This window comes from Phalacrocorax aristotelis, chromosome 8 (genome assembly GCF_949628215.1).
Source record: "Phalacrocorax aristotelis chromosome 8, bGulAri2.1, whole genome shotgun sequence".
Lineage (NCBI taxonomy): Eukaryota > Metazoa > Chordata > Aves > Suliformes > Phalacrocoracidae > Phalacrocorax > Phalacrocorax aristotelis.
The window spans coordinates 16418813-16441298 of NC_134283.1; the positions used below are offsets into that span (position 1 = coordinate 16418813).

The following is a 22486-nucleotide window of genomic DNA, read 5'->3' on the forward strand; positions in this document are numbered from 1 at the left end:
CGCTTTTTCACAACTGTATTTCAGTTTATTTTGTGGAGGATGATCAGTAATTCATTAATTTGAAGAAACAACAACAGCAGCAGCAAAAAGACAGAAAATCTCTCACTTGCCAATCAGGTGCAACAAAAGATTACGATTTTGGGGAGGGCTAATTTTGGAAATACATGCAAGTCTCTCTTTGTCAGTGGGAAATACAAAGTGCCACCTGACAAAAACATTCATGAGACGTCATTTGTTGACAAGCTGCCATGGTTTTCTGGATAAGCATCCCGCATATACAGCTGCATGGCAATTATAATTCTCGTAGCAGGTGAAATACAAGAAAATGCAAAAATATACACTAGCATGAAACAGTTATAATACCTAATTTCAAATGTAAGCCTAGTGTACAAGTTACAGGGCATTTAAAAGGAGCAACTGCAAGACTTTAATTATAAACTAGTTCCTACCGTACAGTAGTTTAGAAAAATCAGCTGCTTCCAAGCTGGCAATATCCATATATAGCTCTGCTGCTGTTTGAAACAGACAACCTGTAAAGTTATCAACAACAGAAGAGGACCTCATGAAATGCTCAGAGACCCCACCGTAACCTACTTCTGTCCACTTCATTGATGCACTAATTTGCTTTAAAACACTCTACATTCAGTTGAGAAACTGAGGAAAAAAGTTTACACGGAGATATTCTGACCCATGGGAGGAAAGGGGTGATATGGGTGGAAGAAGCAAAACCAACACAATAAAATACTGGAGCTAAACCCACACTAATGCAGGTGGATTAAAACACACGAGCAAAATGGCAAATCTCGTGGCTCTTTAGCCACTTTTCATCAGACAACAAACAACTCGGCATCAGCCACCAGACAATGATATATTGCAGAATAGTTGCTTGATGTATGCAGCCTCTGGGGCTGGCTGGAGGACACAGTGATTTGTAAATCCATGTGCAATTCTTTACTCTTGTCACTAATGCTATAAGATAGCATCACGCTATCACACCTACACTGTAATAGCAGTGTGCAAAAAAAAGATATGAAAAAGACTGCACATGATGCTGATGGCAATTACTTAGTCTTCTCTAGTTATGGGGACATGTGATACAGTGAGTTTTGAATTCATTTTAAAAGCTTAACACATCCAGCATATACACTAGGTGGGTGTGCTTGTTCTTGGAGTATTTTTCAAGATGCTCGCTAGTTGTTTAAGGCATAATTTCCAGGACTGCTACAGGAGAGCTCATTTGTGGGGGCAAGCTGGGAGACAAGGGAAGACATGAGCTGGTAAGGAAATGTGATGTTCTTTCAACACAAGCTGCCCCTGTTTAGACCCTTTTCAGATTCCTGTAGACACTGGAAACCTACACCCTGCAATCACAGACATCAGTCATGAGCAAAAGGTATAAAAGGCACCTAATTCTGTCAGAAGGAGAACATCTCTGCTACACTGACATCAAAAGGAATGCCACACACTAATGCTACCAGAGATGTCTAAATTTCAGCAGTGTTTTGTCCTCAAAGAAACAAGCCTGAAATACATGAAAAAGCAAGGGGGGGAATGGCTGTTTGTTACCTCCTTACATGTCAAAGCAGCTGCGTTCAAACAGTATTATAACTTCAGAGCGCCGTAATGAATTTCTGAGGGACTTCAGTGAAATAGATGGTTTATCCTATACTTTGGAGTGATCTCTTGTAATCCTGCAACACTCCTGAGCTACAGTACCTTCCTAACTTCAGTATCCCAAAGGAAGTCATTAGTTATCTTGAACTATCAGCCTGGCTATATTATCGCTACAAATATTACCTGTATTGATCTGGAGCCATGTAGACACGACTGAAAACCCTGCTTCAGATTAAGACATGAAAACCTAGCTTGCCAAGAGGTCAGGCACTGCATTACAACCTCAGATGTGTCAGGCAGGTATTATAGGCAAAAGGAGTGCAGACCACACAGTGAACCAGACCCAAGCAGACACCTGGGGTAAAAATAGCCTTCCTTTTGGTGGGGCTGACCCCCAGCACCATGTGTACGAGCACAACTTAGGAGGCAGGGCAGTGATAGAGCAGTAGCCGCCCAGGGACAGCCGCTGGAAACAAGCCCTACAGCTGTGCGGCTGCCCACCCACCCTGGCAGGATCCTGTCTGTCCTGCTCCCCATGTGGGATGGCATCAGGAATAACTTGTCCCTGCAACTGCTTCTTTGGAAAGGACCAATGTCCACATGAGCTGTGAACCTCACCTTCCAGTTTGGAAAACAAGGATTCTTCCAGTCAATGGCATTTTCTTGCTTACTACCCTGCAGTAGAGCATGAATGTCATCTGCAGAAGTCTCAGACCAACAACGTGGTTGTCAGCTGGACAAGAAATGACCCTGCAAGAAGTAGCCTTTCAATTTTATGTACTTTAAAGTTTGCAGCCTACATAGTGTTTAAACTAGAGCACAAAGCAAGGACCCCTGGGGGCAGGCGTAGGACTGCAATCCCTATCCACCTGCAGGCTGGGGGAAAGCTCCAGCGTCCCTCTGCCCTTCCTCCCACCAAGCAGATAGTAACAAGGGCAGGGGGACCCCATCTCTGCAGACCAGAGTAAGACAGGGGAGGATGTTCTCAGGGTGTGACTCAGACTGAGCCAAAGGCCCTGCCTGACCCTCCCTCCCTTGCTGTACTGTTGCCGTATTTTTTCTTGGCTGATCATCATTTTACTTATTCCCAAAAAGAAGAGTAGAAAACATGGACTAATTACCAAACAAATTAAGTGGCCAGGGAGGAATATGCACTCAGGGAGAAGAGAATGGGATACTGCTGCACCAGAGGAGAAACTGACCCTTCTGCCCTCTGCCAACCTTGACCTATCCATCTGCCATAATAGTAACCGCCTAAAAATATTTTAGATAAGTGCGGAGGAAAAAAGTGATGGCAGAGTATTCAAGGAAGGTGAAGGATGAGAATCTCTGATTTAAATACATATGAACATATTCTACGCTCCCCTTCCTAAGATTTTATTTAATCTTTGGTAAAATCTGCAATTTACCCCTGTAAATCAGCTTAGCATGCTCTGCAGAATACCTGCTGCTACCGCTGCCCATGCAAAGGCAGTCATGTAAAAGCAAGATACGTTGCAATTGTTCACACCAATGCTCTGAGTTTGTTCTTACTTTACAGAAAGTAAAATCAAGATCAGAGTAGGCTAATGCTGTCTTCACTTCCATAAAATTTAAAAGATGATGCAATAATAACCTAGGGAGAACGGTGTATTTTTAGGGTGGGATTACAAAACTCGCACTATGAATTTTAATCTCCAAAATCACCATGTTTTTTAATGGGGTTCAGAGGCCTTTCTTCCTGGGCATTTTGCACACGCCAGTCATTTAACTTTTTTAATCTTCCTACATTTGGAGAGAGAGGGAAAAATACCCCGCCTGAAACTTTTAGCATTAAAAAAAACCCACAACATTTTTGTCTAACATAATTACTGACAGATTCCAATTGGAAAGCTGTTGCTTTTATTTTAATTTTATTAAAGGAGTGAACAAAGGCTACCCAAGGCACCACAATAAAATTACATTAACTGTAAAATTACATTATTAATTCTTTAATCTCACTTGAGGCCTCAAGCTGTTGCTATGTCCAATTACCCAGCTAACCACCTGTCAGAACTGTAAAGCTAGTTTAACATTACCTCCAGGACAGTTGTGTGCCCTGTGTTCAGTCAGGTCTGCCAGTGAATCGAAGTCCTGCTGACAGTTATCGCAGGTGTAAATTGACTCATCCTCCATGTCTTCATCTTCCTCATTTCTCTCTTCCTGGCTTGTCACACTGTGCCTCTCTTCCAGGGCCCGGCTGTCCTTTGCTTCACTTTCCAGCTCTCCTCCCAGGCCACCTGCCAACAGCAAGCACATCCTCTAAGTTTGAAAGGTCTAAAAAATAAGAGCTTTAAGAAGGATGTTGCACTTATTAAGATACATTTAATTACAGCCCTCTCACATTATTCCTGACACCTTTCATTATATTAATGTGGTTTTTATATCATGCGGTGCAACAATTCTCAACCGTATTCTCTGCTGCTTAGTGTGAATCCTGCAAACACTCTTTTCTAATCTTCTCCGGTGCACGTATAGCGGGAGCCTCTAACTCTCTGTCATATAAAGTTGTTAGTGTTTTATCACTTAACCATATTCTCAAAGCTTTAAAAGTTGGCAAGATTAATTACAGCCCACAAAGAAAAGGCATGTGCTGAATTTTAATTCTCAATGATCTCCTCTCCCCGCCACCTCCAAGCCCCAATATTAGTAAAAACAAGAAAAAAATATTATCTAGCTGAAGACCCCCAAAGCACACGTATACCACAGGACGTGAGAGGTCTCGCTGAACTAACGAGAGGCACTCAGCTGGGCAGATGAGCCTTGCATTGTGCAGACCTAGCTGGGAGACAAGAGCATTGCATCTGACCTTCAGGTCTCTCAGGTATTTTTTACCTTCGTCTGTGACTGGAGTGTGGGCTAGCACAAACATCTTTGCCAAAAAACCCACAGATTTTCATGCACATTAGTGTGCAAGGATACTGAGCTCTCTGGCAGCTCCAGAAACCCCCCAGTGCAGGGAGGCCATGCACCCTGGGGCTGTGCAGGTGGCAGCTCCACACACAGGGCAGCTGGCTCTCAGCAGGCAGTGGGGGTAGGAGATATAGGCAGCCGGCCACAGTCAGACCCCTCAGCATGCACTCAGCAGCCTGTCATAAGAGGTGGCCTTGCAGCCACGTCCTCATGAGTCTAGGACACTCCCTGGCCATGGCAGCCACCTAGACATGCCTGAAGCCAGTTGTGCTCAATGGCTCCATGGAGCACTGTGGCCTGCCCACACTTGGGCTCTCTGAAGAGGCAGCAGAGGTGAGAAGGCCCTCCTAAGTCCCTGATGCCCTCTCTGCAGGGGAAGCACCCATTAGATACGCTGACCATGCCAACCAGGCTTTGGTGACCAACTGAAACAGATGCCTGCACCTCTTCCGCACACATGTCCCACCAACATGAGTGATACAGTCACAGACGCTACACCTGCACCATTTCACCTGCCTCCATGAGCACTCACACACTCTGAATACACCCTGTTGGTAAGATGGGAACATTTGAGAAATCATCCAGCAAAGTGAAATGGGACCACAGGCTCTTCCAGCAGAAGAGGTCCTCCCACACCATGCTCCAGCTGACCCCAAAAGCCCAGGAGCTGCTCAAGCCAGGCAGAAGGGAGATGCCACCTTTTTGGTTCAGGATGCATTTGGGTTTTAAGCCATTAAGGAAATGCCAGCAAACAGAAAGATGAATTGTGTCTAAAATTAGATCAGTGCCAAAAATACTAAGGACAACCAATGCTGAGAACATGCAACAAAGCTGAAAAATAAAATTTATTAAAGACAAAAACTGGTTACCACAAGCACTGCAATTCAGTCGCACATGTTGGTGGGGCTCTGCTACCACTATCCAGCCAGAGCACATTTTATACCATCTTCTGCACTGTGCATGATAACATAAATCAGCCAGTGTAAAATACTCCACAGTTTTCCATGGAGCACTCGTAACATGACATACCCTTCAAATTGCAATGGAAACATTAAAAATCAATGCCTGCTTGTGGTGTATCACAGCATCCCTCATAGCAATTAACTGATCTGCACATTTTCAGGTTCCTTTACTGTTAAATTATACGTATCTTTCTACTACAAAATTTCCATTAAGGGCTAGATATAATGTTCATCTTAACAAATCAGATATGCCACTTACACAGTGGTAATGAATTTAAGGATTTGGTTATAACAAGTATCACTCACTAAGCTCTCCATATTGTAAGTCATCATCTGTACTATGTTTATTCAATAAAATGCTGTTTGGTGAACCTCATCCTTTACAGGCTCTTCCTTAAATAAAAATGTATTGCAATGAAAAAAACATGTTTCTGGTTCTCTTTATACTACTACTTCACCAAATAAGTTACATTTGAAGCTATGTTAAGCTTTGCTTTACTTCACACATAATTTAATGTACGTATTCAAATTACCAGTTCCATTTTGTCACATTTACTTGGACCACCTTTTACAGCCTCTCATCCCAGACTGCAATCACAAACATTTTAGCTCATTCCATGTTTTTAAAGCTTGTATGTCCTGCAGACTTGGTAGTTAATAAATCAGAATGTCAACTCTGGTTTTATAAGACAGAAACCGATAAAAATAGCCGAAGTATATAAATCTAACCTAAAGAACTGCCACCTGCTTCCATGCCGCCTGTTGACAGAGACCTCAGAGAAGCCCTTCTGAACTTACTTTGCCACATCCTGAAGAAGAAAGTTTTTAGGCAACTTCAGGGAGGTTCAAGGGACCTTCCCTAATGTTTTTAGCAGAAATATTGTCTTTTGACAGTTAACCTAAAGACCAGCTGATCTGGTGAGTACACTGCGACAAATTAATCCTTGATTTTACTCCAACAATTCATGACTACACCAGGGATAAAGCTGTTTGACCAAGTCCAACAATAACAAATAATTTAGCACACTGCTTTAGGAAAAATAAATTGTACAATGTGAGATAAGGAAATAGATTCCCGACTGCAAAGCAAAATTCCAGAAACATTTTTTAATTCCCTGTTGAATGGGAAATCTGATCCTCTAGGCAACTTTTCAAAAGCGTCGTTGCTTGACAGAATCGTATGTCAAATAACAAAACACTGAATCTTGCATAAATTATTTAGCAAATGCAACATTGCTTTAAAATTAGACCTTTTTTCCTGTTTCCAGCTAATTGAAGGAATTTTACATGTCTACCACACCTCAGTGTTACTGTCCTTTGAATAACAGAGTCTTCAGATTCCTCTGCCAAGTCACATGCTTGGTGTTTGCCTTGTAGAAACCAAACACCACCGAGAAAAAATCTGGGGTGTTTCCTGGGTTTTTTTGACCTTTCCCTCTACTATTTTGACCACGAGCTGCCAGCAGGGGGTGCGGGCGGCCCTGGGGAGACGCTAGCTGCTTGCCCAGGGGAGCCAGGGCAGTGATGGGAATGGGTGGTCCATCCAGCATGGAAAAGCTTCAAAAGCAGCCCAGCTGCTCACACGATGAGCTAAGGTTCCCTGACGAGGACAGCAGGCCGCGAGCATTCCTCAGGAATTCATTTCTGAGGAGTTTTGCTGTAACACACCAATTTAACCTGCAATTTTCCTGCTGGCAAGAACTGCAGGAGCATCCAGCCCCAGCACAGCCGGGCAGGATGGGTGCACACAGGCATGAGCACACTGCCAAAAGGTTTTGGGTCACCATGGGAGGTCAAGGCACTGCTGGCACCACAAGCAGGTATGATTTTGGAGCTGGGCCTGGCTCTGAGGGGACATGTCCATGCACTACCACACAAAAGGGCTTCTTGGTGGCCAGAGCCAATGGCAACTTCTGAAGTCTCCAAAGATCAGTGACTACCTTGTAGCATCAAGTACAGATATCTGTTTTAACTGACACAGCTAATTTTTAAGACAGCCTTGGAGATCAGTGAACTTAATTCAATAGTAAGTACTTTCTATCTAGATTGCTAAAAAAGATATAACAAAAATAACTGACCTGCAAGGGAATGCCTCTGTGAAGGTGGCACAGCACCAGGGGTACTCAACTCCCAGCCAGCACCAGGACATTTGTGCACAGCACAAGGGTATGGCCACACATCAACAGAAGGGAGCTGCTGGCACCATGTCTTAGAATAAATGATCGCTAATTAATTCAAAAGGGAGGGGGAAAAAAGCCCCTGCATTTCACAAAAATGGTATTAGTAATTTTTAAATTAACCTGCCATCTCTAATGATGGCTTTAATAATTTTCTTGCATGAGTAAGAGAGGATACAATTTGAGATAAGCCTTGAAAGTATACCTTGCTCTACCTGAAATATCAGGAAATAAGGTTGGGGGCTTTTTATTTTTCTTTTTTTCCCCTCCCCCTTTCTTTTTCCCCTGTAGCACAGTGGAAGGCCTGCAGGGCTTTACATAAGAAGAATATTTTACCCTATGACCTAAACAATCTGGCCAACAGTCAAGAATATGTTATTGTAATTGCCACTAAAGTTAATGCCATTAATGCCTCTTGGTTCTTCTATAAAAGCCAGCTTATGCTCTAGAAAGTTACTATTTCAAAGGGGACATACGAAAAACTGGGAGTGTTCCTGCCTGGCCTGGTGGTCCAAGGAATGTGGCAAACTTGGCAAAGATGGAAAAGAGAATCCCCAAAGGTCTGGCTTGGAAGTTGCAGTCAGTAGAAGTGCCTTCTGAGCTGTGTTCAAAACAGTTCTCTTACAGGAACAACATGCTCCTAAAGCCAAATACCTGAAAACAGCTTACATGTACTATGTTCGACTGAGGCCTCACTGAAGTGAAGAGCAAATTTCCACGTGCATCAGTCTGACCAGTATTTATGGCACTGCTGCCAGGCTGGGGTTGTGCTTGGTGCAGCAGAGCCTCAGCCCTGGACTGTGCTGCCAGCCCAGCTGCAATGGCAGCAGCAAACTGCTTTGGAGACTTCAGTTAGCGATGCAGGTCTGAAAACACAAGAAGGTCAGGGCCACACTTGAAGTGATGCTGATGCTTGCCTACAATTTCCACTAAGAGGCATGGGAATGGCTAACATGGTACAACACGTGGGCCAGAGAAATTAGAAAAGGAACAAACCTCTTAGCTTATTTTTTCAGTTGTTGAATCGAATACAGACAGTTTAGACTTTTTACCTTATCAGCACAATACAGGGCAAGCAGGCCTTTCTGTCTTTGTGCCAGTAAATTTTCTGGGGCTTTTCTTTAATTTTGGGGTTTTTTTTTAAGCCTGAGGACTTTTTAAATCTGGGATTTATTTTAAATCTAGGATTGTTCTTTGGAACATACTGTTTAGTGCAGGGTCATGTCTGGCTTTAAAAACCTCCAGTTACGGGGCTTCAATCACGAGTATACACTGATTCAGTGCTAGACAGCACTCCCCATCACAGCGAGTTTACCACATGGAGCTACAGCTGCAATCTACAGAGTGCCCAAAGTTATGCTGTGCAAATCATTACCTAAGCACGTACACACACATGCACACACACTGTTGAGGTCTGAGAGCTGGAAGGCAAAAGATAAAGTGAAGAGGGGGGAAAGAGGCACCTCTTCATTCCTCTGCCTTGGTCCAAAGAAAGAACAATTGAAGGTCTCACAAAGGGCTATGATAGCTCCTAGAAATTTTCCAGAGATGCAGGACAAGTGATAAAAGTAAATGACAGTGAAGAAATAAAAGGAATGACAGGTGCTGGCACACAACTGACATGTCTCCTGGGATGTGGCAGAGCCCTGAGGCACCTGCCCAGGGGTGCACCCACCCAGGGGTGATGCCTTCCTGCCCCACGGCCATAGGGCTGCCGCTCAGCTCGCCGCTGCCACTCAGCTCCCCAGCAAGACAAAAAGAAAGGAAATTTCATCTATAATTTGGAAGTGAGAACAAAAGAAACAAATGACTTAAAGGAAAAGCCTAATCTAAACATTCATTTGTAAACGTTTTGCTCAGTGTCAAATGTCAAATCAGCATGGGAGGGGTCTCTACCTTTATGTGGTTTGTTACGCTTCAGTGTTTTCTCTAGCACTGTCATACAGCAAGAGAGTCCAAAGTTCTCTATCATTTGTGGTCAAAGAAGAATGAACAAAAGCAAAAAAGCCATGAACGTTTCAGTAATGAAACCACAAACAAACTTCAGCTGAAATCTTCCCATAGGATAAAAAGTCTTGGCTTTGCTGGGTAACCCTGGCCTGTGGCTCTTCAGCATTTCAAAACTCACCTTTTTTTAACATTTGCATCTAGAATGCAGGTGTATGCGTGTGCTACCTCTCAACAGGTGAGGGCCCTAATGTGAGCCTCTGTAACCACTGCAAGAACACCCACACAGAGCAGTCAAAAACCTGCTTCAGCCAAGCAAACAGGTCAGAGAGCATATATTGCATCCCAGCCCTAGGACAAGGACCAGGTATCAAAGGCAGCTTGTTCTGACCATCAAATCCTTGCTACATGCATCAAAAGCAAGCAGGTTTGGTGTCCATCACGCAGTGTAGCATCGGTCTTTCACACATTGTCAAACCACAGGGCGTAAAATAAATAAATAAATAGATAGATAGATAAATAAATAAATAAGGTGCCTAGCTGAAAAACAAAGATCCAGAAGAGAATGCATGAAACATCACAGTATATTCATGCAAAATTAAATTGCATGGGATGACTACATGACAGGGCGGAGTGAGTGAAGCACAGGCTGCCACGCAATTCTGCCAACACTCAGTCGCCACATAATGCTCCTCGCAGGTTGAAGAGATCTGAGCATTAGATCTTGCCTTCCCTCAATGAGAGGAAAAAACAATCACAATACCAAAAAAAATATTTGATCCAGCATATAGTTAATGGTGCTGGCCTCCTAAGACTTACAACTTAATAAAATTGATCTCCCTGCAGTACTGTAATGAAGAACAGTAGGATAAGGCTACGCTTGAACCATGAAAATTGTATATTGTTACCTCCTTGTGCCCTCCTAGGGCTACGGCCGCTGCAGCCTCTCCAAGCTGTCATTTGTCTGACTCTGACAGCAGACTCCACTGACATGTGGCAATGGTAGCTACAAGAGCTTCTTTCGGAAAGGCAAGGAAAGAGGGCAAGTTCTGAGTGCTAGGTAGCTCTCTGGATAACAGCCCCAATGATAAAAACACAGATTTTGTGTGAAGTGTGTTAACAATAAGATATACAAAAGTCAGAGGCTTGAGGAAGTGCACATTATAAAATTTCACAACAGAGTCTTACTACACACCAGCATGTATTAAATCATATTAATTTCTAAGTAGGTGGGCAATTCTCAGCATTAGTCTTTAGCTTAGCAAAGAAAAACTATTTTGATAGCATACTGTACCTCCTTCTACATCTGCTTGCACAAGCGCTTTAAGAGAAAGGGGTCCCAAGCTACACGCCCTGTAATAACTAGCTAACTGCTGCCAGTGCCTGCACCACCACTGCCTGCTTCTGCTGGCACTGCACCGCTCACAGAATTGTTAATGACAGCCCTACACCAACACCCGCCAGCATCCTCCTATTAACTTACACCAATATTTCACAAGGAAGATGGTCACCTTACGTTACTGATAAGATACAATTTTCTCAAATTAGCAGCTACAATCTTTACGAAAACCTCAAGTGTCTACCCTGAGTTTAAAGGCATGGGAAGAGCTGGTAGGAACATGTAGCAGAGGACTGGCAGCTTGTTGCACCTTCCTTTGCTGTAGCACACTCACAGGCATCACTCGCAGAACGGATAATGCATGTTAACTTGTTGCCTTGTGGTGCCTTGCTTTCACCTGAGCCCACCTATATGTATATATGGTTATCTCTATATGGTATAATTGTCCTGTTTTCTCCAGTGAAACCAAGACCTTGGTCTCAGTCAACACAATCACCCTTGTGGTGTTCTGCCTCCATGCAAATTCAAGCTCACTGCTGGTGTGCACAGAGTAACTACAAGAACATACAGATATTTGCATGGACAGTCCTGGCCCCATATCCTCTTAGCCAGTGTAACTATTTACATCTAGCATCTGACCTGAAACCCACCGGCTTTGCTCAGTCAATGATTTTTATATCGTGCTCACATACACAAACTTACCCCACAACGCTGGTTTTTCTGGATTTCAAGACTTCCACAGTATCCTTTAGTCAACATGCCAGAGAAACCTTTTATTAAGTGCTGCTAATTTTTTTATTGATCAAACTGTGAGCCATTTCATTTTCCATTATAGCAGAAATCTCCTATAGGAGCATTCACATTAAGTTTCTTTATTCTGCCTCTAGTAGCATGTCACTTTTAATCAGTTTTTAGTTTCATTATTGCTTAAAAATTAGAAAGCAGTTTCTCTGTTCTTTATTACTTTTTTTAAGTTTAGTTACTGAAGGGTTATTAAACTTCGAAAATATACAGACAGGCGTAATGGCAAAATAAATTCCTCACTGTCTCTAATCAACTTTAACATTAGCTTTTTTATCATTTTTAGGTTTATTTTCACTGAAAGACTGCTTGTAATTATTACTCATGTTCTCCCCAAACACTTATGTTACTAAAGTGTGAAATGTCTTCTAACACAAAAACAGTTCTCTGGGAAGTAATTACAAAAATGCATTCAGGAGCAATAATTTTATATTAACTGTCAGCAGCATACATCTTCTGAAAAGGCACTTGTTATGAAGGAATTATTTGCGTGGAATGTGAAGGCACTGAAGGTGAAGTAAAACTGCAGAAATGCATTAAACTGAAACTCCAGCTCCCTCGTCAAGGGTCAGTTTATGTTTAAATCATTACCTTGAAGGCAATCCAACACCTTCTGAAGAGTCTATTAGAAAGACAATTTCAATTTATGCACAAATTGAACACAGTCTCCACTTTTCAGTGTCGAACAATTTACACCCCCTTTTTAAGGAAATTTCTGAGCAGCTAATCAAAAAGATACATCTGAAAATTATGGGCTTCTATTAACCTTTCACTGATAACACTAAAAATACTCGATAATGATTTATGGGTAGTAGCAAAAATAGTGGCCTCAAAACTGACCAGGCACATTAAAAAGATATCTGTGTCTGTAACAGATAGAAGAAAAGATTTAATGAACATTTTCTAGTAACTTTTAGCTTGTGGGCTAATCCCCAAGTCCTTAGGAAGGCAAAATAACTCAGTGAAATAAATTTTTTTTAAAAAAGTGAAACCCAGCAATAGCGCTTAAGCATTGTATCACTTTAAAAGTGTTTTAAAAAAATAAAGTCAGATAACGAAATCACAAAAACACCACCAAACAGTAAAATTTCCTCTTAATCGTACCTGCAGGTAGTGTTTCAGTCTTTCTAGAGCTTTTACTAAAATGATTTAGATGTTACTAAGTTACATGACAAACGCATTTATACACTGAAAAGCGGACAAAGAGCTAGGTTGTTATTATTATTTATTTGCATGCAAGCAGCAGTGGCACTGTACTTCATAGTATTAACAGCTTATAGTGTTTGTCAGTTCTTCAGTGTTTGGCAACTGGTTTAATGTTGTAAATGTGGGGTGTAAACACTTCCCTACCACAAAAAGCATTTCATTCTGTGACATTCATTTACAACGAAAGGCAGAGAGCAGAGCAGTCTGGAGTGTGCCAAGTGTTCAGTTACTGAAACAGCACCCAACTGCAGGACTCTCCTAGTTATTGACCGCCCTGCCCTCCTGCCCACTGGGGCTGGGGAGCAGATGCCCCGTCCCTTGGCAGGGCTGCAAGGAGAACAGCACCCCTCTTTTACACTGGGGTCTCCTCCTTGGAAACAACAGGCTCAAAATCCTGGGGGAAGGTTTCGGTGGACTACAATGGGCTGCAGCAGCAGGGCCTGGTGGTTCATTAGATATGGTGGAGCAAAAGAGGAAGGCACCTCTCCTGTGTGCATCTGACACACAAAGCACAGCCTGTATTAGATCAAAAAGTCACAGTCCTAGAAGGGACATCTCACGTTCCACCATGGCTCATTTCTGCTCCATTTGCTACCAGGGATATTCCACATCCAAGTCCAAACAACAGTTACCACCCGTTTTTCACAATGTCAATACCTCACCCTTCTTCCAATGTCAAATAGCAATTTGCTTTGTAGATCTCTGCAGCATTCAAATCAAATAGTGTGGTTGCACTCAGCTATCCAAACCTCTCTGCTATCATCCCCAGAAAACTCTAATCCACTTACTCTAGGCATGTAATAGTTGTGCAACAGATTATCTGCCTTGGTCAACAAGATGTTATTGTCCACTTCCAGATCCTTAATGTGCATCTGAATGGGAGTAACTGCTACCTTCAGTTCCAATAATGAGGTTCAAACCAAGACTGATTTAAACTCATTTATATGCACAAGGAAGGAAATTAGTTATGCAGTGAGTATTAACTTCAAAGTGAAGTGCACTTCTTCATAAAAATGCACTTTCACTCCACTCTCTGAAATGCAACTGTTAAATAATACTGACCATCGTAATCTAATAAAATCCATGTAAACTTCCAGCACTAAAACGGCATTTTTATTTAGGTATATAAATATGTTAATAATGCTCAACTTATTATTTTTCAAGTCTCTGTTGAAGACAAGTGTCCTGTTTCCAGCAGTTCCATGGAATCCCACTCACCTTTCAATTCATAGGCATGACAAAACCTTTTTTTTTTTTCTTTTAAGGAAATAGTGTAAAGGATTTTTATTTTTTTTACTTTAAGGTAAAGCCATATATCTGTAAAACTTAAATCTATAGCTCCCTGAACAGACAGAAAATTCAGATGGATTAATAAAATTCACATGTGGCTTATCGCAGCTGCATATCAAATGCAAAAATAAGGTATTGACTGGTTCTGCTCAGAATAGCAGCTGCTGGAACTCATGATCAAAATAAATCCATTGATTTTTAATGAGAGAAAAATTACAGATGATGCAATTTACCATAAGTGACAAATATGACAATGTATTTCAATGCTTGAATCCCCTTTGCCTAATTCAAAACGCAGGTTCCTTTATTGTTCCTCTGTAAGGTCCAAGACTTTGAATTGTCCTTTCTGCAGGTAAGTTCTGGCCACTGGAAAATTCTTGTCCTCAGTGTGTAACAGCCTGCAGTGTACACACATGGGAACAAGATGTAACAGGAAAGCAGACCAAGACCTCAATACAAAATAGGCTCTTATGTCTCTGAATATATTTCTGTTCAAAATGCACTTTTCCCATGCTTAGGACATAGATTTGTTTAAAAATTATGCTGAAGAGAAATGCCTTTTACAACCCAAACTAGGATTCTACCGGTAGCATTTGCATTCATGTTTTTACGTCTATAAAAGCCCCAAAACATTAGGACTGAGAGGGAAAGAGCCATAGCACTCTGCCAACCATCTCCTAGGAACCCAGGGGTGGCATCAATACAAAGGGAAAAGATGGAACATCAGAGGGGAAAATATATTGGGGCAGAAAGAAAAATACACTTTGGTAAATCAGAAAAAGCAATAGTTATTTCACTGTCCTCCTCATGGGTCTTGGTTTGCTTAGAACCTGCCTGGATTGTTTTCCAGTGGGAAAGACACATGTGCAGCTGAAGGAGCATGGAAGGGACCTTCTTCTGCAATAACTGTGCCTGGAATTTTTCAAAACTGTGATTAAAGACCTGAGAGTTTTCTGAGGGGCGGGTTCATGGACTTAGCTTCTTAGGTAAAACTCCTGTTTATACCCAGGGTGGACCTGGACCATAACCTAGCTGCAAGTTTTACGGTCTGATCAAATACCAAGTAACATCTTGGAGAAAAAAGCTTGGAGACTTTCTCTCTACAAATCTGGTTTGCTTTGGAAAAAATATTCTTCAAATGCACCTGAGGAAATAGCCACATTTCCCAAAATGTCTGCTCACATCACTTTGCCACCAGGTACTGCTGGCAGAGGCTCATGCCTCTGCTGCACAGGACTCTTCCAAGCAGGGCAGAGCTGGCAAAGTGAGCAAAACTGGGAAAACAGTACCTTACACTGCTCCAACTGGAGCTGGGGGGGGACACATCTGTAGGCAGCCAAGTGATTTAGGAGCCAAATACCCACCGAATGGCAATGGACCGTAGCAAAAACCCATGATATTGGAAATTAATGAGAGTTAGGCACCTACACGTCTAAATAGCTTCAGAAGAGTAGGGCTTACAACCTTTAGGAAATGTTACCCCCAGGTCTCGTTATGCGTGTGCATCTCTGCACGACCAACACTGGGCTGGGCACGATGTCCTGATGCAGTATCCAGACCACAGCAAAATAATTCAGTTGCCTTTTTTTCACATTCATTAACTTAACAAGATGCTCAACCAGAAAAGAGAGGAGAGTCTGTGCATCTCATTACGCAGCACAGGAAAGGGTATTTAACAGGTGGCCAAGCCATTAGAGAAGCATCAGTTCTGCAAAAAGTATTACCTTCCGCATGACCATGGCCAGCCCCTGCTGCACAAACACCACTACTGCCCAGCAGACACACCAAGGAGATTCGTACAAGCCAACTGGGAAACCAAATTGGCAGAACAACTCAAAAAGTTTCCTGCCATTTTTTGCTCATTCTCTCTTCCCCTGTTTTAAAACATGACATGATTTTGGCTGTGGGCTCAGTTATATTTCAGTTTGTGTTTAACACGAGCTCTCACGCAAAAATTAATGTACCTCTAATTTTCTTTCTCATTTCTTTCCTTAATAGCAAACTCTGAAGTCCTACACGTTTCACTTGACAAAGCCATTAATTCAGTAATTTCACATAATTAAATCGAGCCAAGCAAAGTATTTAAATTGGAGCTAAGTGAAATATACTTCTGTGCAGCTCATGCTGTTAGAATTGTGCTGCATGCTATTCTGCTGCTGCTCATTTATTAATTTGTATCGGCTGAAACGTGACACCACGTAATAAGGAATGTGCTGGCTTCGATAGAATTAGAAATTTTTAAAAGGGGTGAAAAAATCAGAGGACAGTGAATCAAGCACCAAATGAAATAAGTTAAGCCCTCTGAATGAGCCCTCAGCAGAGCACTTCTGCACCCAGCTGAAACCTGCATCCAGGTTTGTACTCTCCCTGCGAGAACTAATTTCTGGCAAGAGGTTTACAGCTATTTATCCCTAGAATAAGAAGTAAGCTGCACCAGTCCTCCAGCATGGTGATCCTTTTAGCCATAATAATGCTTTTTCTGCTAATATCTTCCTGTGTTCTTTCTTCTAGCCCTACATGGTAAAGAAAAGTGTGAGAAAACATTTAAGAGTAAAAGCTAAAATGACTTTAAAGTCTTGTCTCCCTCAGATGCTCCTCTCATTCGGCAGGTCCTGAGTGTTAGAGCAGGAGACCACAGCATCAGAGAACTGGCAGAGCCCTCAGATCTACCATGAGAATGATGTATGGTAAAAAACATATAAAACCCTAAGTAAGACTTTTTGCTGGCAAATGAATAATAATGGGGAAGAAATTAAGATCGCAAATAATCCACGTAGTGGAAATACTTCACGTAATCAACAAAAGTCACTCCAGAATATAGTGGTGATTTTTTCCATTCCATTGGTGCTTTCTGCTTCTCAAGCTTCTTATGAACTACCATAATTGGACACTTCCAGATACACTGTAATTTCCTCCACTTCTTCCTCAGCCTCGAAGGACAGTTGTGAAAAGTGCAGCTCTGGACTGCTCACGATAACCCTCACCAGATACGGCTCATAATGACACACTCCCATTAATGAAAAAGGGGGAGTAGGGGACAAGATATTGTTGCTGCTTTAATTAAGCTTGTGAAAAGTTTAGTTGGAGAGAAATTAGATTTATTTACATGCTGCTCTGTTGCTGATGAAGCACCAGCTATTTGGGACAACTTCTAATTAACCCTAATTTAGTTGATGCGCTCTTTAGCAGCCCCATTCCCTGTGTACTTTGCACAAGGTAAAAAGTAGTAAAAACAACGAATTATCCATTTTAAAAAGGCACGTTTCTTTGTGGTGGCCCAGTCTCAATTTTTTTCCTTAAATTGCCTTTGCATTTTAGTTGCTGACAAGCAGGAAGGCGCACACTTGAGAACCTCATCCTACAAAACAGCTTCTTCAACAGTCACACACCACAGCTCACAAGGGCATGGCCACCGCACCCACAGCCTCACACAGCCCCTCTCCCACCAGCCCCACGATGGCTGATGTGGAAAGAAGGGTTTGGGGTTTGCTTTGGACCCTTCCACCTGATATACAGCTATCACAGCAAGGAGTCTATTTTTAAAGCACTTCTACTTCCTACATCCTCAGCCAATTATTCAGTCTGGCCACGATGTTCGTTAACCAGATAGAGTTTTAAAATATTTCATTACAGTATCAAGCTAAAAATCACTTAACTCTTATGATGTATTTTCTCAGTGACTGTGGTGTATCTGCGGGTTTCTTCACAACTCAAAAAGACATTTAAAATACAACAGATTTACAATCTTAGTATATAAAAAAAGCCCTAAAAATTCACCAGTTTTTGTAAATCGTTTTGGAAGAAGAGCAACACCAATTCTTGTTTCAATTTCACACACAAAACACCACAAACACTGAGTACCACTTTTCAGAAGTAAGGGTGAAAAACAGAACATAATTTAATTCTGTTATACAGAAGCATCTATGCTTGCTTGTCACAACACGAACTCAGCGATGCAAAGAGTATTTGCAGAGGTGATATTCCTCATGTCTTCAACACTGCAGCTGTCTGCACACACAATATATAAAGAAAAAATGAAGAAAAAAATGTGGGTTTCTGCAACATCCTGTCCAGAAAATGGTTTACCAATCTAGCTATTAGCTAATCTGTGCAAGATTTTAGCCTGAAATTCACCTTGGTCAGAAAAAGTACATATTTACTGCACAACCTTTTCTTCATAAGATAATACACCAAATGCTGCTCTCAGTTATACCTGCCTAACCCTGCTGATTTTTATATCCTTTCTGGACGTTGCTGTGGAAATTTGGCAATAAATGTATTTTGTTTAATAGGATCAAGGAAGATAAGCCAAATGCTTTTTACACAGAACCTCTCTCATTCATTTACCAGTATAAATGGTCATCTGGACTTGTATGCTAAATGCAAAGAGTCCAATATGAACTACTGTCAAATATTAAGTTCAGGTTTTCTCGATTTCTATATGGGACACACATTCTGTACAAATTAATGACAGCATTACAAACTGACCATTTTTCTGCAAATACAACCTACTTGATTAAATCAACAATGCAAAATGGAAGTCTTCCCTATTGTCACTGAAAGAAAAAAAAAAGAGACTACATAATCTTTTGTGAATATTGCCAAAATTACAGAGGAAACCTTCAGTTCAGAACACTGTATTCAAAGCTGCCCAGTACAAAAAGACTTTGAGACTTTTAAAGGAACTTCATAATAAGGAAAAAAGGCAATGATTTTTCTGTTGCTACAGTTGTATCTCCTTGATGTGTCACCAAGACCGGCTTGATGGAGACCTTCTTGGAAGAGGGCTAATCCAAGTCTGAGTTACACATTTCTTTTAACAAAAAACATAAGTGAAATCAAGTAAGGATGGAACTAATCAGTCCATCAAAACAATACATTTATGAACTGTGAAAAGATCTGATTTGAGTCTTTGGATAAGAAGTAGTTCTCCAATTTTCTTTCAGTGGATGGAAACAACCACTTTGTGTTCACTTATCTGACAAAATCAGGCCACAGGAATTCAGTGTCATTTAAGTTGCCTATAGCCCCCATCTGAGCTAAATATTACCAACAAGCAAAAGACTATAACATGCCTAGCTCCAAACGCCCTCTCAGTTGAACATGACCCAGGGAAAACCATCACTCCTCCTCTCTAGGATGCAAATGCAGTGCTCTGCTTCCCCACTTTGTCTGAGGGCTGCAGGTGACCAGGTAGCCCAGAGCCCTTGTCTTTCCCTCATTTATATCCTCCAACTGCTCCTTTCAACTAAAGATTCATACAACAGATGAAGATTAATTATACACAGCTAGAGCAACAAATCTAAATTTCAGACCATGGTCGGAGGACTGTGGTTTTCCAGGCTGCTTCAGTCAGCCCCAACCACCATGCACACACAGAGGCACACAACTGGCAAGTGCCTTCCCACATATTTCTCTCAAATTGAAAATTCTCTCTAGCTTTGGTTCAAACAATAGCCAGAGCCTTAAAACATATACACATGCTATGTAGACAGCCTCACCAATGCCAGTGGTTTTCTTTATACAGGTTTCCAGCTAAGAGGGGAAAAGTTTGCCTACAGGATCCCTCCATTTTATGCTAGCAAATAACTGCAGCTTTCAGCATTAAGGTGTTGAGAGGGGAAAGCGTGGGATGAAGTGGGATGTGAAATCCCATCACCCACTGCAAGGAAAAGTGTTGTTAAACGTCTGAGTTTTCTTTTTGGAGTTTTGGTGAGTTTACTAAGAAAACATAACAGCAAAGTCACTACCTAGAATGCTCAGATTCAAGAAAAAGTGTGTCTTCTTTAGTTATAATGATGCAATAAAATTTCACAGCTCTTGAAAGCACCTTTCAGGTTTGAAACACAGAAGTAACACTTGCATATCAGTTTATTTGTTAAACATAAACTTGTCCCTGCTGTGGGAGGCTGGAATATGAGAGCTCAGAATTGTGTCTTTTCCCTTTTCTGAGGAGAAATAAGCCTTTCCCCAAACATAGTGCCTACAGGTTTCAATCCAGCAACAAAGGTGCTGAACTTCCCATATCTAGAAAATTACATCAGGAAAATATATTGCATGGATTCACTTCAAATGCACCAAAGTTTCCAAAAAGAGTGGTTATTTTCAGCCAAATTACCATGCTGCTGCTTAAATGCCACTAAGCTGAAGGAGTCCTCCTTTATCAATCGCAAACTGCCAAATTATCCTCCAGGAAATGCCAAGCTAAAATGCATACATCTAAATCCACACATTGTTCAGTAGCATTCAGAGTAATGTCATTCTGACTTAGATGTTTACATTTTTGTTGCTAATTGATTTACCCCTTCTGAAGGAGATGCCTTGAACAGGAGGCATCCCTTCCTTCTCCCCTTACCCCCATGCTTCATTACAACCTCAGCACTGTTGCCAAAATGAGATATTGCCTCATTTTTGGTACCATGCCCTTGAAGGCATCTTATTAGAAAAGACCATTTCTTAATTAACATTTTTGATCTTTAATCTATTACACATCCCTTTAATCCCATACGGAGGAGCTTTTGGCCCACTTCTGCGGCACGGTGGTAGGAGGCAATAGGCTGGAAATTTGTGCTGAGGGCTCTCTCCCAGCTGGGCTCCAGTGCGGCCAGCTGCAGGGCTGGCTACACTCTCGCTGGTCAGCAACAGACATTGGCATTTATTATTTTATTGCTTTTTTTTAAATAAAGATTTTGAGAGCTGCTGCTCAGGATTAAAGACAGCAGGCAGCACAGCAAGCTTGCAAGTGGCTGTCAAGATCTTAAAATTACCAGCAAAACTCTAAATGGGAGATTTAGTGGATCACCAACATGTGAAGTGTTAAGAAAAGTACAATGTTGTGTCCCTTACATCATTTTACTTGCAAATAATTACAGCACTTACAATGTGCTAACTGGCAATTAACATTACAGGCTTCACAATTCATCAGAATTTTTTAAAACACACTGTGGCCCTATGTAAATTGTCTCTTTGGTACTTCTGATTTGGTGGCTGTATGAGCTAATGGCTACACTTAGCTCAGCAGATCTTGGAAAAGAATTGTCCACATGCCAGATAATTTAATTAGAGGCTTGATCTTGTCAGAGCTTTATGCAACACAGACAGTTTTTCCAAGTGTGCAGGGTTTTTTTTCTTTCTCTTTACTGTTTTGTGACTGTCTAATAATTTCTACTAAGAAATGCCAAAGTGATCCAAGGGAGAAAGGAGGCATGGCTAGTAAAACACACAAATAGGCAGGTATTTCAGTCCCAAGTGTGATGAACTCAAAAATATGTACAGCAAGACTCATCAAGCACCTCTTCCATGCACACCCCAATCTATTAACAGGTCTCTGCACACATCTATTAAATCTTCATCACGCTGTTACTCAGCCCCAAAAAAGACAAAGGTCACTTGTCTCCAAGTGAGAGCCATAGGGTATCTCAAATCTCATTATAAATGGTCCCATTTAACAGTTTTCTCATTTGAATTTATACACAACAAATACAAGATTAGGAGATAAGCTTGGTTTATTTTGACAATGACATTGTAATTCCTGTAGCGATACCAGGAAAAGGCTACTTTAGACACTAAATGGCAGAAATACAAATGTATTTTCTATTATGGGAAATTTTAAGCTATATTAACTTTTTAAAAATCCTTTTCTTCATTAGTATTTGGCCTTAATTTCTGTCTTCTACACATTCTTATACTACACTAACCATGCTTGTACTCTTGGTCTACGATAAGCTTAACAGTTGAAGACAATTTAACCAAAGATACAGTGGTAGTGGTTACAGAAACCTTTACAAGTCAGGTCAATGTGGAGTAAGACCCACTAGAGGTCCCTTCCAACCCAAATGATTCTAGTTTCCTGTACTGAATAAGCAAAGATTATTTGGGCAAAGCATCATAAATTTCATGCAGTTCTTCACCGCAGAGTTTCATATCAACATCCTTAGCCCAGAAAACAAAGCAATGGAGCTTGTTTATTCCATTTGTCTTTCTTCTTTTACAACCTTTTTTATAAAACCCCATTCTCATGACTGACAGTTTGGGTTTTTTCTCAAGAAGAATGATTACTGAAGATCTACCACTGTGGCATTATTTCTTATTTATTTTTTCTCATTTAAACATCAGGCCAATGTAATCTATTCTGTTACTGCTGTTTTATATTTATTCAGGCTGGGAGCTTTGAGCTACCGGTTACAACTACAATGTGTGAACTACCTGAAGGAGAACAG

The 22486-nt window shown here is 41.3% G+C and overlaps 1 protein-coding gene across 3 annotated transcripts in view; it reads right to left on the reverse strand.

The window, feature by feature from the left end:
- The window catches only part of ZNF423 (zinc finger protein 423), a 234545-nt gene that overhangs the window by 160459 nt on the left and 51600 nt on the right, over positions 1-22486 (reverse strand). For 2 of the 3 annotated variants that reach the window (XM_075101561.1, XM_075101564.1), the window contains exons 3-4: positions 3672-3872; positions 450-530 (exon numbers count right to left, since the gene is read on the reverse strand). In XM_075101561.1, the coding sequence (XP_074957662.1) occupies positions 450-530; positions 3672-3872 (282 nt within the window). The remainder of the gene's footprint in view (positions 1-449; positions 531-3671; positions 3873-22486) is intronic. The other variant, XM_075101562.1, reaches the window with a different exon arrangement.